Genomic DNA, 17,497 nt, shown 5'->3' with positions numbered 1-17,497 from the left:
TTTCTGCTTCAAACAAACTTACCCCCCCGCCACCCCACCACCCCAAACCTGCCTTATAAATCTGTCACACGTACGGAGGAATTAGTCAAATTTATAAGAAGGAGGAAGCAAAATAAAACACACACAAAAAAAATCCCTCACTTAGTCAGAAAAGTAAACTAGCGAATGATGTACTTCTGCTTTATCAGGAAGATGAAGGGGGGAACGACGGTACAAAATTCTGTGAGGTGGGGGAAAAAAAATAGAATGGTGGGGTGGGGCAGCTGCAGAGAGAGAGGGAGGGGGGGGGTCTCTTCTGGCCAATGGGGCTGCAGGATGGCAGCTCTGTCAATGACATGGAGCTGGATTACCCCGCCCAGAGTGTAAAACTCTCTGCCTCTCAGTGACAGCTCAGACAATATGCCTGTGAGACACACAGGAGGACTAAATCCCCTTTTCACACACACTCACAGTTGAGATGGTTCACTGAAAACCGACCCTCTGTGGACGAACTCTACGTGGACACTGAAGACAACTTTAAAAAAAAACCCAAACATGGTGAGTAATCCAGCTGCTCTGACTTCAATATTACACATTTACTTTTGTTATAACTCAGTTAATTTTTGTTTTAAAATAGTCTATAACTCAGTTTTGTACATATGCAGTGATGTCTTTTGTATCTTCTGTTGTCTCCTGTTGCTCATGCAGAGGAATTTCTCTGTAGACCACCTGCTGGGATTTCACTTTAACTTGCGGTGTCAGCTACCACCTATTTCTACACACAGCCCCTCTGACCTGCTCTACTGTAGGCTGTAACCTGAGAGGGCTGATCCTCACACTGAGCAGAGAGGGAAACTTTATGAGCCTCATTAACACACAAACTTGAGCAGTCAGATTATCAAGTCAGCTTTCTCAGAAACAGATCAGTTGGAGATAAAGCAGATGTTTAATGTCCTAAATGTTGCACATGAGGTTGTGGGTCTTTAATATCTTTGCTTCTGTGTTGTTGTTTTTTTTTACACGCACCAAACATGTCACTCACACATCTTAATCGGCTCTTAACATTTAAACACAGCTGATCTGTGTGGTTTTTTTTTTTCTTTGAGGGAGCTGCTGACAGAACATTTTGTGGCTGGTTCGGTTCCCGTACTCGCCTCACGGTCTTTGTCCAACTCGATGTCTCTTTAACTTCAGCTCGCTAACGGGACTGGATGTTGTGTTAATAACCACTGATGCATTTTGTTTCTTAATCTGTGTGCAACATGACTAAGAAATGATCAGTGGATGTGTTTGCACCATTTTCTCTTTAAAAGTCAGACTTTGGGTATACATGTTGGACCCCCAGAGTGACTAAATGGAAATGCAAGGTAGACAAGAGCAGATGGAGAAAAGATGAAAGTGTGCACAATAAGAACGTCTGGACACAGTTGCTCTAAACTTTTGTTAAGTCAAGTCAGACTTTAGTGAATTTTCTGTGAGATTAGAAGCCAACATTTGGTTTGAGGGAAGTGTCCAGAAGAGTCGGGAGGAGGAGAGGAGGGGGGGGGTGTTTTATGGAAAATGTTTTAAAAGCCTCAACATGATTAATGTAATAGAAAAGCATAATCTTCACAGGTCCTATCTGCAGCACACAGCTGAGGGAAAGGATATGCATCATCCTGACATTTTCCAATGCAAAGCAGTTATGAGACCGGTCTCATCTTATTCATCACGTCTTCAAAAAAAATGACTGGTTTAGTCGATGACTAACTGGCAGTTTAAGCAATCTCATTTCCCTTCTATTAGTTTGTTTCGCACTGGAATTTATTTCTTTTTTAGTTCGTCGTGTGCTATTTCGGGATGCCTCGTGTGCTGCGTTGCTGTTGTGTCTGCTTTTATCATCAGTAGACAGTCATGAGAGCGCACGCAGCAGGAGGCTGGCATGGAAAAGTGGCAGCATCCTCCTCACATCCCACTTGAGGAAACTGAAATGTTGTTTTTTTTTGTTTAATTCATCATTTGTCCTTTATGTTATCCTGTCGCTGTTCATATGTTTAACTGCTGAGGATTATTAATCTACCTCAGATGTGAGAGGCCTTCATCACTCATCCTGTCAGCCAAATATTTTCAGGATATATTCCAAGTGGGCAATAGGCTCCTGAATAAACTCTTTTACAGAGTATGAAAACAAAATCAATTCAGTCAACAGAGCTGCCACATGGAGCAAGCAGTTTGTAAAGTAAAAATAAATTAATGAATAAATATTACATAATAATAGCGTGCAACAGCAGTGGGGGCTTTCCACAACCACTTCTCTGAAAAACCATTCAGACATTGAGTGCATGAGGTTTGGTTTTAGTGGGAGGTTCACTAACAGTCTGCTTTTTAAAGCTGTTCTACTTTATATTTTAAATTAAGAATGGATCAAATAATTATGTATAATGTGTGTCACTTGTGGTGAGAATGATCACTTGACTCTGCAGTTCCCTTCAGCTCTACTGAGCTTTTTACTGTCTTTAAGCTCATTGTTTTGGTTTTACAGCCTTACATATATATTGGACTTCCATTCATCAGGTGGCCAAAAACATGACTCCAGATGTGTCTGCTGGATGTGTAAATAAGCGGCTGTTAGCTAACACATTCTAGGAAATAATATGTCAGTGTTGTAATTACAGCGCAGCCCCCAAATGGTCAAAAAAAGACAATGTTGCTGCTTTAAATGTGATGTTTTGTGCTATAAAGCAAACACCATTACATAAATGTGAGCTCGCTAGCAGTCTTCTTCACTTAAGCATAAAAACTGATTCTTAACCTTGAAGAGAGAAGTTTGTAATTAAAAAAAAAACCTTAACTCAAGGTCAGGATCCACTTACTAACTTTTACTAGTCTTCTTCTCAGGATCTTGTGCAGTCTTCATCGTCATGTGTCTTCACTGACTGCTCTCACTTTACTAAGTTTCTTTGTGGATTACTGCAATCAGCGTAATGACGTGAAACTGCAGGAAAGTATGTTGTTGCACCAGCATGCTTGTGCGTGTACATGTGTGGCCCTGTGATCATGCTAGTAGAGCACACAACATACCAACAAAACAGGGATCCATTGATCAAAACATTGCTAGCATTCAGAAATTCCACAGGATACCATTAAATAATCCATCTGGTTTCCTCTCCTATTTGTTTAACGTATCGTCTCAGAAATCTTCATATGTTTAATGTAGCACTTCACACTCCCCATGTGTATGTGCAGGACACTGATCTGCACTGAAACAAACCAGTGGCTACACTGACTACAAGTCAAAATGAATTCATAAACAATCTCAAGCATGCAATATGCTGTTTAACACTGTAACTGTTAAAAGCTACAAGTAAAGTAACACAGTGACCACATAATGAATATGTGCACTGTAGGCAGAAGATGAGACTGAGGAAGTGTGAGTATAAATAAATCAAGAGTGTGAGCAGAAAGATAAGTTCCTGCCACTGAGCAGTGAACCCGCAGCCCACTTGTTATCTGCTGTTCCTCACATTGTCTTCTCCGTCATCCACTGTTACTGTCACACCTCTGTGAACAACTCACTAAAGTGCATCTTCAAGTATTTCTGCCGGTTCAGTTAATAGCTGGCTGAACCAGCACACACTGCCTGTTTAAAACCTGCTGCCAAGTTACATTTTTGTTCTAAATTGCATTATTAGTCAATACAAGTGAACCCTGAAGCCTAAATTGTACTATGTGACACATTTAGGAGTATAATATAGCTGAAGTTGAAATGAAAACACCATTTAGCCCCATCTCGCTCTTAAGTACAATAAATGACTTATTGTACTCACACAATTTTTTCATATTTAAAAAAATAATCCAACCTTAAAGGTCCACTTGATCTTGAGCTCTTCAGGTGATGTGTGTAGTCTTTACATTTAGTTTGACTTGTTTTACTGATAAAACAATGGAAGTGTTTTTTTTTTATTATGTTTCCCGTGTTAAATGTAGTGTAACAATAGCCCTACTATAGTGAAACGTTCAGTAAAATGACTCTTCTAAATATTAGCTAACATTAGCCACCATAAACTAGTGGTCTGAGTGTATTGAGCAAGGCTGCGTTCTATTTATTATGAATCCAACTTTTTATTTGTAACAGGATGATTTTGTTATTTCTTTTTGCAAAAGTTGGATATTTTTTGCTTTAAGGCTCACTGACTAACTGATTAAAAACAGATCATAGCAGTTTCCTTGAAAAACTCATGCTGTCCCTTGTACTATAAAAAGTCCTGGACCTCATCTCCTTCGTGCCATATATTCACTTCCTCTCAAGGCAAACGGACTTGTCAAAAATGCAAAGCAGATCTTGAGAACTGCACCTCTAGAGAGCACAAATAATCTTTTGAATATTTTATCAGTGTGCTCATCATTAAAAGGCTATTTTTGTTTAGTTTTGACACATATGAAGTGTATTTACTGTTTCTTTTGTGTTACGTTATAAGTTATCTATCTATGTGGAATGTTGATTGTGCAATCCTAGGAAGTTTTCGTCAGTTGTTTGCGTTTGTGTATGAGATTTTGACATAGTTCTCACCAGTTCCCATACAGGAAATACCAGGGCAGCTGTAGCGAGTCAATGTCACTGCCACAGAGCCTGAATTAGTCTCCACAGCCTCCTCTTGGATTTGTTTGGGTTGGAAAGAGGATTGACAAAGGTGATTTTCCATGGAGCACATCTGAGGATCATTTAAGATGATAAAATTGATCGACCAGCAACGAATTCCCAACGTGTCAAAAGATGATTTACCAGGATATCAAATCTCTCTCTCAATCCAGCTCTCTCTGTCTGTCTGTCTGTCTGTCCCTGTCTCTCCTCCTCGTCTCCCCCCGCTCCCATTTTTGTTACAAAGATGCTGTGGGAAAGTCTAATATGTCATATTTACAGGCTGACTTCCTGTCCAAATTTAAGAAACGACATTATCTCAGCTATGCGCTCTGCCTCATCTCGATCACCCTGCTCCCGCCACTCTGTCTGGGAAAATTAACATTCTTCTAAATTTTAGTGAACTCTCAGTCCTGTGTGACAGATTTGTTCAGCACCACCATGGGTGTTGTACAGGGCCTGGCTTGTGTCTGAACGTATAATGGATGAGGTGCTGACCTGACCTGGGGGTCGTGCCCAGGCTGTCAAGGGGCAAAAGGTCAGAATGAACCAAGAGGGTGTCATTCCCACACTGGGAATCACTTCCTGGACTGGTTCAGAGTTAAATGCTAAAACATCTTAGTTTAAAATGCCCTAATTTGCTAATTAGTAATAAACATAAACTACAGCTGGTGATCATGGGAATGTGATTACTTTTGCAAGTATTTGGTCATAAACCAAAGTGTTTAATTTAATGTTTGACCTGATGATGGCACCACATGAAGTCAGGAGATCACCGAAGTCATTAGAATTCATCTTCTGGGGACTTTGAATGTCAGTACCTATTTTTTTGGTAAACCGTCCAATAGTTGTCTCAAAAACATGTCAAAAACCAAAAATATCAACCTCATGGTGATACTAAAGGAAAAGTCAGGGGATCACTAAAGGTAGTTGGATTCATTCTCTGGGGGCCATGAATGTCACTACAACATTTCATCTTAATCCATCCAGTAATGGTATAATTCAGTCTGGACTGGTGGACCAGTATCAGTATGGTACCAGCCACACTGCAAGCATGGCTAAAATGCCAAACATTCATTGGTTCCAGCTTCTCAAACTTGAGGATTTGCATTTTTTTCTTTTATATCATTGTGAATGGAATATTTCTAATTTGGAGATGTCACCTTGGGCTCTGGGAAGCTATAAAAGCACCTTTTTCACAATTTTCTGATAATTTATAGAGTAAACAATCAGTTCTTTAAAACAATAATTAAATAATTTAATCAGTAATGTAAACAAAAAATGATATATATATATATGTATATATATGTGTGTGTGTATGTGTATATATATATATACATACATACATACATATGCAGGTTAAAAATAGAATTGTCTTCTTTCTGCTTTTAACACAAACAATGAAAGATCTGATCCACTCCACATGCTGCTTTGTCTTAATTTGAAATAGCTCAGATGTTTTTGAAATATCTTAGTTTGCTCTGACGTGTTTTACTGCCTAAACAGAAGCTTCTATCCCAAGAGTTTTAAAAGCTTTTCTTGCGTTGCGTCTGAAGGGGCCGATGTTAATTTGTGAACAGGATGGAGCGGAGAGACGGGAGAGGCAAGAGAGAGAGGCAGAGACAGCTGTGCAGTTAAAGTGCTGAAGCCAGCTGTCAGTGGGGCTGATCTGCACAAGCAGGCGTGTGCAGGAATCCAAGAGTCACAGCTGAATCTGACTTTGTTACTGTACTTATCAGACACAGAAACAGGGACACGAGCAAACACAGCACGAGGTGAGGCGGGGGCTTCTGCTCAGGACAAGTGACCTTGATTCTGATGGTTTAGTGGGTTTAACTGTGGTTTGAAAATAATGAGTGTATGAAATCTGAAATAAGTTCAGTGCCTCCGATAATCAGGTCACTTAAAAGGTTGTGGCTTTAATGGCATTATGGTCACAGAAGAAACAGGACTGAAACGCTGCAATACTTTATATACATATAGTATATATACATATAATCATCCAGGTGTTATCATGACCCATGATTGAGATATATCGTGAGTGTGACACAGAGCAGAGTGTGTATTGATGGGGATAGTATACGCTGATGTTTCCAGGGAGAAAGTACAACAATGTAATTCTTGGTGGTATGGTCGCTGACTGTCATCTGACCCTACGTATTTTACTTGCATGTCTGTTGCATGACCCAGAGGATTAGGCAGGGAGTTTGCTGAGGCTTGGTGTGTGTGTGTGTGTGTGTGTGTGTGTGTTTGGGGGGGGGGGGCATGGTCTGCTGTGGTCAGTGTGCTCCACAGGGCTGACAGGCCTGCATCCCAACAGGTGCTGAGCGTGTTGGGCTCTGATGGTGAAAGGGCTCTTTGTTGCAGAAGATTCACCGTCAGAGAGAGGCAGAGCCAACAGAGCCCCCCCCCCCCCCCCAACATACACACTCTTATCAGCTGAGGGTGGTGTGTGTGTGTCTGTGGGAGGGTGTATGGGGGGGTGGTGTATTTGTTTTGTTGAGGGTCTATACCATACTCAGTCTATACCATACTCCTTATAGTTTGTTGCACTTTTATTTATGAATGTAACCAAGTATGTTTACTCAGGAACTTTACTTAAGTGCAATTAGAGGTACTTGTACTATACTTGATGACTTCCATTTTATACTTCTATATATTTATAATCCACTACGTTTAAGAGGGAAATGTCTTTACCACTACTACACTACACTACATTACTAGTTACTTTGTAGATTAAGATTTTACATACATTTTGCTGATAATGCTATAAAATGCAGGACTTTTACTTCTAATAGTTTTTCTACATCATTGGTATTGCTAATTTTAGAGGCTAAAAGTGAAAGATACTTTTTCCACTACTGATATGTATCAGCATTATAGATACCACAAGAGGTAGATCATTATATCAAGGCAAGGTATTGTGTAACAGTGTTAATTGCTAATTAGCACTTAACACAATGTAGAGCTGAGGCTGATGGGAATGTCATTAGTTCTGTAGGTATTTGGTCAACAACCAAAGTATTTGATAAATTGAAATCGCAGGATCACCAAAGTTATTACAATTAAACCTGTGGAAAACAAAGCTGTCTGTGCAGTCATGAAGTCATGAAGATTTATCATCTAGGAGGAATGAATGTAGCTAGTTTTGTGCCATGCAATCTTGCAGATCTCCAGATATTTCAGTGTGGACCAAAGTGATGGACAGACCAACCAGAGGACACTTTTTTTTTCATTTTATTAGTTTATTTAACAGGGACCATACAGATAAACACTGTTACATACAGATAAGCACTGCAGCAGATGGAATGGGGCATCTGAGCTAATGCTGTTTACAGCTCCTGTCCCTGGTTAAGCTTTTAAAACTAGATTCAAACTATCAAACAAATTTACTGATAAAACAGAATCAGGATAAAAACAACAGGACAGATAAATTGCCAACAGACAAGTTAAATTAAAATCTAATGAACTATCATTATGAGCTTTTGTTGATAAAAGTGATATTGTCAAGAAGGCATTTTATGTAGATAACATAAACATTGTAAAATAGATTTTTTTGTTTGTTTGTTTGAAATTTTCACACAACAGAAAATGTTTAATGTTGAAATGTTTAATCCATTAACATCCTGTTTTCCCTTAAGGTTGAAAAAGTCATAGTATTCCACTCCGATGATGATGTTCAGTTAAACATACAAACTTGAGACTGTGTTTCTGATGTCTGTATCATTCCATCCAATGGAAATATTCTACATGTCTTATGCATCATTGTATACACATTTCCTCCAAAATCCAGCCTAACAACGTTCTTAGGGCTTGAACAATGTTTGGCTGCACAGCATGAGTTTACAATGACTTAACCAGAGGCAGGCCAGTGAGCTGTAAGAGCCTAAATTCTTCAATGAAAACATTTTTGTACATTTGTAAGGAGGAAATTCATAAATAAAAATTCTCTAGTCAAAGTTTGTTTGCATTAAAGGGTAAACCCTGTTTTTATCACACTGAATTGTAAGCTGACTGTAAGATTGTGCCAAAACTGACAAAGTCAACATCACTGGCATCATAACACACTAATAGCATAGTTATATTTAATTGGTGTGAACATGTTTCTCAGAGGAGCTGAAGCGATATGGTGACATATGTGTGTGAACTCCTTTTTTTTCTCTGTAGCTGCACAGTGAGTCAAACCACAGGCTGCTGCTTCTTGTGTACTCACCTCTGCCAAGTGGTTTTGGTTTAGTGGCATGTTTCATTATTCACAGCTTGTTTCGCGAAATGACAGCCTGCACAACAAGAGCCACCACACCAAATCTTTCACATGTCAGTGGTCATTGTATGTTGCTCAATATTACTAAGATTTGGTACAAACAGAGAAGTGCAGGGCAGCTGGGTTACATGATCACTGACAGTGAAGAACATCTCAACACATGGCACATGTACTCATGCATAAAAAGCAACAATCATTCTTAAATGGCAGAGTTCAAATGGGATTTAAAATATGTTGAGTGAAATGAGGTTTCATTTGCACATTTCAGAGTATTTTTGGAGTGGTGAGATAGGACGCTCTCGAGTCTGCAAAAGGGAAGTTTTGAAGAAACTTGTTTTCCATTTATCTCTCTGTAGGGCACACAAATAGGAAGTGAAAATACAGAGCAGAGAAGATGTCATTCAAAACATGAAATAGCTCTACTTGTTTTTTGTTTCACAATCTATCTAACAATAATGATATAATATAACAAAAATGACTTTGCCACAGTCAGCTGTGCTCATTCCAATTTATAAAAAGACTTATGACATTATGACATATGGCATTATGAATCTGATGACAACTGCATCTTGCAACTTGAACTAACATTTTGCAAGAGGAAATGTCATCAGGCCTACAGCAGCAAAAAAGAGACATTGCCATATTCAGAAAAGTATGATGCTCAGGGCATGTGGAATAGATGGTATCTCATATTTTAAAAAATCAATTCAAAACATTCATCTTAATCTGAATCTGTACACGCAAATGACAACATAGAAACTTACCAGGTAACTTTTTTACCTGCTAATCTTTATTTTCATTGTCTCTGTTCTTATTTCAGAACAAACTTGCAAAGGCTCTGTATGACAACACTGCAGAGTGTGCAGATGAGCTGGCCTTCAGGAGGGGAGATATCGTCACGGTGATGGATCAAAATGTGGCTGGCACCAGTGGATGGTGGATGTGCTCTTTGTATGGGCGGCAAGGCCTGGCCCCTGCAAACAGACTGCAGCTCTTACCACAAACTGTAACCACTGCAGGCTCCTTAAGCCATGTCATGGAAAAACACAAATTAACTGATGCTAAAACCGATGACAGTGTGCAGAATATCTACCAGATCCCCAGTGTACCCCGACCCTCCAGCAACCCTGCTTATGAACGTATGGACATGATCTACAAGGTCCCGTCTACTCCCTCATCAGCTTCAAAAAGTCCAATTCCCTTAGCACTTAAGCATAGCACAGAAGGTCCTGAAGGAAACAAGGTACAAATTATTTTTTCTACATGTATGATTCTGTGTTCATGTAAGAACAAAAACCTGAATGTAGATGTCAGTCTGGCTGGTGCTCCAAGGTCAAAGTTGGTCCTCTTCCTTGGGAAGTGTTAACTCTCATGATTAGAGAGGTAGGCTGTTGCAGAAATGCAACGCTGGGAAACCCCTGCTGGCAAAAGAGCTTACAGATGGGGACCAGGGGCCTCTCCATGGGGACAGGCATGCAGCACTGGGGTCTTTATGGGCCTGTAAAAGACAAACAGACACAGACTTCAGACAGTTTTAACTGCAAACAGCAGCTCATGCCGCCAGGGACCCCAGAAAGACAGAAGTGTCTGTACGGGTGCTTGTGCGGCAGAAGGTGGGGAGAAATATACCCACATGTTCACCATTTCCTCTCCTGCTCCAGGGGAGTCCTGTTCCACTCTGCAGTAGCCACCTAATATTCAATGAGCAGCATGGTTTCTATTATAGAGTTGTGTTAATTGGCAAAGTGCATGCATAATGGGGTTCTCCGGAGCGCTCAACAGCTTCTGAGCAAACACCGTCCCCATAAATGTGTTGATGCAGAGGTCATTGGGGTAGATGCAGCTTTGATCAAAGCAGTGCAAGTGTTGCCAGTCGAAACCAATATTATAGCCTGTCTGTTGTTTGCAGCCTTCACTGCTCAGCCCGGCATCCAGTCCTAAAGGAGATGTTTACGATGTCCCGAGCCAAGCGAGACGAGCCTCTCTTTTCAATGTGAGCTTCTGCAAATATTCACTACAAAATATACACCAAAAGTAGATATTATTTGTAGATATACTTCCACTTGAGAGGGTTTTGGTCTGTGTCAAAGATATCTTCACTGTTATTGTAATATTCCCATTGCAGGCATCAACAACTCCAAAATATACAGCCCGAAAACACTCACTGATTCCAATTTCAGAGCTGGAGAAGAGATTTGACTCTCCGGGGAGTTTAAGGTGTAGCAGTCCAGGAGACTCTTATGTAAGTATCAGATTTTGGGGGGATAAATGAAGCAAGGAGACTGTGATGTGCTCACTTTAAAATGCAGTCTTTTTTTCAACATTTTTTTAATCCAATCCTTCACTTTAGTTTAGTGTTTAGTGTATGCCTGAAATGAACTAGTTCATATGATGTGTTGCCCAACCACATATAATGATAAAAAATGTTTATACCTGTTCCAAATGGCCACACTCAAAAGTGGGGTGAAGCCTGCCGTCATAGTCTCCTCCTGGCTGCATTACATTGCCTCCCTGATCCATCTCCAAGAACTTGCAGTCTTTGTAGCCTTAACACAATGAATCATGCAAATAATCGTGGAGATAATGGTGCTCACTTTGGGACAGTCTCTTCTCAAAAGCATTCATGGTGTTGCACTAGGTTGTAGACATGGAAAATGATGGTAGTTGTTTTGTTAAAGAATGAAAAAAGAACTCGAAGAGAAACTCAAATATTGAATTGCTTTAACACCTCTGTAGACACCAATTCTTGGGAAAGACAAAACCCCCCAAATTCTGACTTCAGACAGGTGTGGAGGAGGGTGTTTCAGACAGTGTAAAACAATCTAACAAGCACATCATTTGAAGCAAACTGAGACACTTACTTTCCACTAAGTATAAATTATATTGACAACTTTTGTCTTTTGCACAGACATATGCAGTTCCGCCACCTCTGCTTCAGGACCCAAACTATGACATCCCTATTCCTTCGGCCACAGAGGCCCAACAGAAAATAGTCAGTGGTTACAGCACCCTTCCCAACCCCTGCAAGCCTGAATGGATCTATGATGTTCCAATGAGTTCTGAGAAACAAAAAAGTAAACCCCAAGGCACCTACGACACCATGCCCTCCAACGCCATCTGCAGGCAGCTCTATGACACTCTTCCGTCACGTGCACGGCCAATTCAAAGAAGCAGTCCAACTCCCTCACTTTATGATATACCAAAACCAAGTTCTCTTGACATCTCAAGTCCGCCCAAAGTGCTGCCAAGGGTCCCAATTTATGACAAGCCCCCAACTCAAAAGCTTACAGAGGAGTCAGTATACGCTGTCCCACCCAAGGAGGAACCCCTCACCCAAGTTCTCAGTGATCCCCCTGGTGATCATATACCTCTAGAGTGCAGGGGTGACTCAATCAGTGCTCATGAACTCACAAGGGTGCGTCTGCATCGGATGAGGAACTTCCTGTCCTGTACATCTTTCCGTGACCTTCCAGGGAGTGGGGAGTCACTGGTGCAGGAGGATGATGAACGAGGCAGGACCCAGCGTCTCTCTGCAGTAGACAGTCAAAGAATCAGCACAGCCTCCAGCTCCTCCACCAGCTCCTGTGACTCTCTGGCTCTGAGCTCGTCTTCTCCGGAGCCTCTGCGAGAAGTGACACTTAGCCAGGATGAGGCTTGCCGCAGACTTCTAGACCTACAGGAGTCCATTTGCAGGACCGTACCCCAGCTCATGGAATTCGTAAGCAGTCGCTGGAGGAGCAAAGAACATCTGGAGAAACACCTGGAGGAGATCAAAGAAGCAGCAGAGGGGATTGCATGTTCTGTGACATGCTTTCTAAACTTTGCCCTGGACATTAAGGGCAATGCCCGACGTTTGACTGATGCCAACCTTCAGACCAGACTCTATAAACAGCTGTCCATTGTGGAGGACTCAGGTGTGATCCTACAACAAACTGTGAGTGCTCTGAACATGGCCGGCTGGCCCCTCAACACGCTTTGTCAGGACCCTGGGCAAGTGCAGACGCCTGACCAACTGGAGCGCTTTGTTATGGTTGCCCGCACTGTGCCAGAGGACGTCAAGCGCCTGGTGTCCATCATTAATGCCAATGGCAAGCTTCTGTTCAGAGCTCCTCAGAAGGATCCAGAGCCCCTTAACACCACAGGTCAGCCAGAAGCAAAGAAAATTCCAGACAGGAGTCAACAAGGAGGGGACATAGTGGAGGATGACAACGACTATGTAGAGCTACAGGTGAAAGCTTTTAATGATCTTCATCATCATAAATCATATATAGTATGTATTGTGGTAAACGAATGATTAGCTATTAACTAAGGAAAATCAAACTGTACTGGTGATGTCATGTTTTTGCCTTTGACTTTTCCTCAGACAAAGAATGATTTTGAAAAGCAGGAAAAGGAAGTGCAGAAGGAACCAAGAGAAAATGTGACACCAGTCTCTAACAAGGCACAGGTGAGTATCTCCTGTTAAAACAGAGGACTTGTTCCTACTTAAAGGAACAAATCCTAAAATCAATTTTTGCCTCTTTGAATACGAGATTTTTATAGTCTCTTCTACAGTTTAGCTATCCAGACTTTCCTTGTAGTCCGAATAGACAGGAGAAACTGTTGTCCAGAAGGCATGATATGTGGCCTTCTTCACTTTCTTTATTCTTTTTATCCACTGCTCAGGCTGATAACAAGCAGCATTCCTCTGAGTCTTCTGGTGGCCCAGAAGAACATCGACCACCTTCCCTGTCAGAGCACTGCCGGCTTTACTTTGGCGCTCTCCATAAGGCCATTGGGGGATTTGTTGGCAGCCTTCAGGATGGCCAGCCACCGGAAAAATTCATCTCACAAAGTAAGCTGGTGATCATGGTGGGCCAGAGACTGGTGGACACCCTGTGCAGGGAGGCCCAACGTGTAAAGTCCAGCCAGGGCCTTCTGTGTAAGAGCAACCACCTGTGTGCTCTCCTGAAGCAGCTGGCTGTGGCCACCAAGAAGGCCGCACTGCACTTCCCAGATAAGCAAGCTCTGCATGAAGCTCAAGAGTTTGCAAAGGAACTGGCCCAGAGAGCACAGCACTTTCGGATATCGCTTGATATTTGAGAGCACAAATATCAAGCATACTGATTTGTTTGTACAGCAAAAGACATTGGTTTATTCATCAGTTCATCTGTTTCCTTGTTCATTAATTTCATATTCAACAACTTTCAAGCTTCACTTGCCAAAAAGGTCATTGCATTACTGAATGTTGTTATAATGAATCACCTTGCTGGTTAAAATGTTAATAATGTTAGAAATAGCTGCTGGGACAAGCAGAACAATTGAAATATGGAGTTGTATTTGTACTAAAATAAAAGACTTCAACTCAGCGGAGTTCCAAAATAAATTGCACATTCAGGATACTGTACTCAAGCCAATTTTTAAAATGCAATTTAAGTATAAACTATAAAATAAATATGTATTATATAATTTACAACAATTTTATATTTTCTGAATATTGTTTGTTATGTGAATGTTTTATGTATTTTATCACTTTATTGTGTAAGAGGTATATTCTCCAGGGTAGCAGTTTGACACAGACTACTTTTTGTGAATATCTATGTAAATATTCTAAAAAATGTGTTATGCATTCCCACACTTTCCTCGACAAAAGACTGAATACAACACATGTTGGATTTTCATTTCTATTAAAATAAAAAAAACTTAAAACCCTTTATGTTGTTTTGTTAATGTCTGTTTGAAGCATCTACATATAAACTGTAGTGATCTCTGTAGAAACAGTCTTTATTTAACCTTCTCTCTGTTCAAAATAATGAAAAATAAAGTTAAGTTTATACATATCGGTCAGTTTACGAGTCATTGACTGTGGAAACATTTTTATAATGTCTCTTAACCCTGATGATGTCATCAGGGTTAGGAGACATTAGAAGACGAGCCTACAGATGTATGACAGAAAGGTCTGTGGTCCCAACTGGGGCCGTGAAGTTGGAAGTACATGCAAAAAAAATGTGTATTTACCAGGAAGGGAAAGCTATTGTGGATTGCATTATGGGAAATGTAGGATCTTATGTTTTTGGTGCGTGATTCATACTGGGGACAAAAGGTCAGGATATCTCGGCCTCTGTTGTTTCGATTTTTACCATTCTTTTTCAAATCTGTGTCTTGTGACTTCCCCAACTTTATGGAAGTGCAATACTATATCGCTGGAGTACCACTTTTACTACATGATAGGTCATTGCTCATTGAATTGAAATGATCAGAGGTTAGTGTCATTACACAAGAGGAACACTGTAGTTGGTAGTGCTTCAGTGTCTTGCTTAACCTTATACACAAAAATTTAGTTAAAGTTAACTTCTTACCCCACTGTTGCACCCTCAGTTACTGTACAGAACATATGTGATATGTAGCAAGAGATTAGACTCTCATCTTTTTGGTTATTGTGGGCATTTAAAAAAGAACACCCTGTCATGGGTGGGGTTTTTTTTGTTTTTGTTTTTATTTTCATCATTCAAAAGGTTTCAGTTTCTCTGATAATATTTCCATCATTAAACATTTCAATCTGTATCCTCTAATTAAGGTTTGTTTATTGGTAACCTTAGGCAACATTGTGTAATATAGAATTTTTTCCCTAGGTGATTTATCTAATAAATTGTAATTTTATAAAACACAGAATTAGTATTGGGGCTTTATATTATTATCGACAGTCACATCATTATAATATTTGTACAATGTGCCAGGAGAATTATAAAAAGCAAGATTCAATCACTCTATAAATTCATCTTGCCCTTTGCTGTGGGCTTGCACTCACATGGCTCTGCTTCATTTAAGAATGAAGTACTATAATGGGAAGGCAGGGGCCTTCCCATTAGTATTAGTACCTCATTTCAAAGTCACAGACATGTGATTGTGCATTTTGAAAGTGTAGGGATGGAAAAAAATATGTTATGGGTCTGAGAGTAAAAAAAGGTTGCTATAGTAGCAGTGTTGTGCAGTATGTACACTTCAGCAGGTTGGACACTTGAATCTGATTCATTGGTTGAAGGATGGTTGATCCACGGCCTGTGTCTCAACTAAACCATCTTACTGGCTGACAAATTCAGATAACAAAGTTTGGTAAAAGTAAAGGACAACTTGACAACTGAATGACTGCTGCACACACACAGTTTATTCATGCTGCCCTCTAGCAGTACTGAAGGGATATGACTCCATTTGTCTTTTCAGGTTGAAGGATATTCTGATTCTCTACATGAGACATTTAGAATTTACATCATGACTGGTTGGTCATTCAGTGAAGTATACTTTTTTTTCCCTTATTTTAACATCAAAGTAACATATTTATCAGCATGAAATTTAGCTATTTACTTCTCTTAACTTTAAATTTTTATTAAATTGTAGTTATAAAACCAAAATGTAAATATTCTGGGCTGACATCATTAGGAGAAAATTCTGGACTTTTATTAACATGTTGATGGCAAACGCTGTTGCACTGCTTATAATTACAGTCTCCAGTGACAAAAGACACATTACTTTATTTACTCATAAAAACAGTATATCCTCATAGTCTGCTGAGAAGGCTTATACTGAAAATCTATTGAACCATACTGCAATGCTATTTGCTGCAATGGTTGGGTAGAACTTACTATTCTTCCTCGCATACAGTAAGTATGGTGAGCTTTTGAATAGACAGTCGTTTTTAGGTCTGTTGTTAGGTGACATCCAATTCACTTTAAACTCTTTGCTACAACAGTTGGGAAACGACCAGCTTGCTGATTGGTTGGTTTGCACTGGTCTGGAGATAAAACTGTGTATCCACTTTGACCCCACCACAAATCAGGAAACAAAACCTAAAGATTCAAACCTCTCAAGATAGTTCACATCCAGCCTTTGGGTCTTAGTTGTGCTAGCATACATCAGCCTATCAAATGTAATGTGTGAAAGAGTTACAACTTATGAACTGCATATCATATGCCAAGGGCAAGACACTTGCTATGACATTAGTGAATGTAAACTCCTGAACTTAAGAGGTGTTAAGGTCTGCGAGTTTATTATTTTTTTTTACTATTTTGCTTCAGTCTCATTGCTCTAATGATACTTGTTTTCTGCAGCAGCTGTTTTCAGCAAAAAACTTGGATAAACCCACTGTGCACTAACTGCTCAGCACCAAGCATCACACATCAGACAAAATTAGAGACTATCTGGTGAACATAGTGAAGCATTTAGCAGCTACAGTACCAGTCGAAAGTTTGGACAAACTGTCCCATTTCCTGGAATGAGAAAGTATGTCCAATCTTTTGACTGGTAGTGCAGATGTCCCACAGGAGATGATGGAGACCAAAACAGAGCTAAAAGCAGAGCGATTATTGAACTTAAATTCATTGGGTGCCCAGAAACATGACTTGAAATGAATGTTGCTGTATATGTAACGCCATTGTTTGCTGACTGTAACAACTTTAGGAGATAATATGTTTACAGCTTGTTGCACTGTCCCCAAGTGGTAAAAAAATCAATTAATGCAGGTTTAAGTTTTCCAAAACATGTATGTCTATAAAAACAGTGTTTTAATTCCCAACTTTTGTTGTAAATCTGTTAATCCAGCTATGTTTATTATGCTGCTTTTGCTCTGTATTGTGTTGGTTTAGGGTGTTGTGCTTATCTCT

General features: G+C 40.1%; 1 protein-coding gene and 1 long non-coding RNA gene across 2 annotated transcripts; one reads left to right on the top strand and one right to left on the bottom strand.

Moving 5' to 3' along the window:
* Window positions 1-355: 355 nt before the first annotated feature.
* cass4 (Cas scaffold protein family member 4) lies at window positions 356-13,970 on the top strand. The gene is made up of 7 exons (XM_067588419.1): window positions 356-537; window positions 9,682-10,104; window positions 10,771-10,854; window positions 10,987-11,103; window positions 11,770-13,089; window positions 13,225-13,308; window positions 13,527-13,970. Exons 1-7 carry the CDS (start codon window positions 535-537, stop codon window positions 13,941-13,943), a joined length of 2,448 nt encoding a protein of 815 aa, XP_067444520.1. The 5' UTR covers window positions 356-534; the 3' UTR covers window positions 13,944-13,970.
* Window positions 9,749-10,819, bottom strand: LOC137182124 (uncharacterized). The gene is made up of 3 exons (XR_010928254.1): window positions 10,495-10,819; window positions 10,159-10,359; window positions 9,749-9,835 (listed from the first exon to the last, which is right to left on the bottom strand). It is a non-coding gene; the product is annotated as an uncharacterized lncRNA (long non-coding RNA).
* Window positions 13,971-17,497: the final 3,527 nt, after the last annotated feature.

Source organism: Thunnus thynnus, chromosome 4 (assembly GCF_963924715.1).
Source record: "Thunnus thynnus chromosome 4, fThuThy2.1, whole genome shotgun sequence".
NCBI lineage: Eukaryota > Metazoa > Chordata > Actinopteri > Scombriformes > Scombridae > Thunnus > Thunnus thynnus.
Note: the sequence above shows the minus strand (reverse complement) of the source record. Positions and strands in the feature narration are given on the sequence as shown.

Bases quoted from the DNA above. Each gene is read 5' to 3' on its own strand.
- cass4 (XM_067588419.1), top strand. The intron at 10,855-10,986 runs GTGAGCTTCTGC...TTCCCATTGCAG, and splicing joins GACGAGCCTCTCTTTTCAAT to GCATCAACAACTCCAAAATA. The intron at 13,090-13,224 runs GTGAAAGCTTTT...ACTTTTCCTCAG, and splicing joins ACGACTATGTAGAGCTACAG to ACAAAGAATGATTTTGAAAA.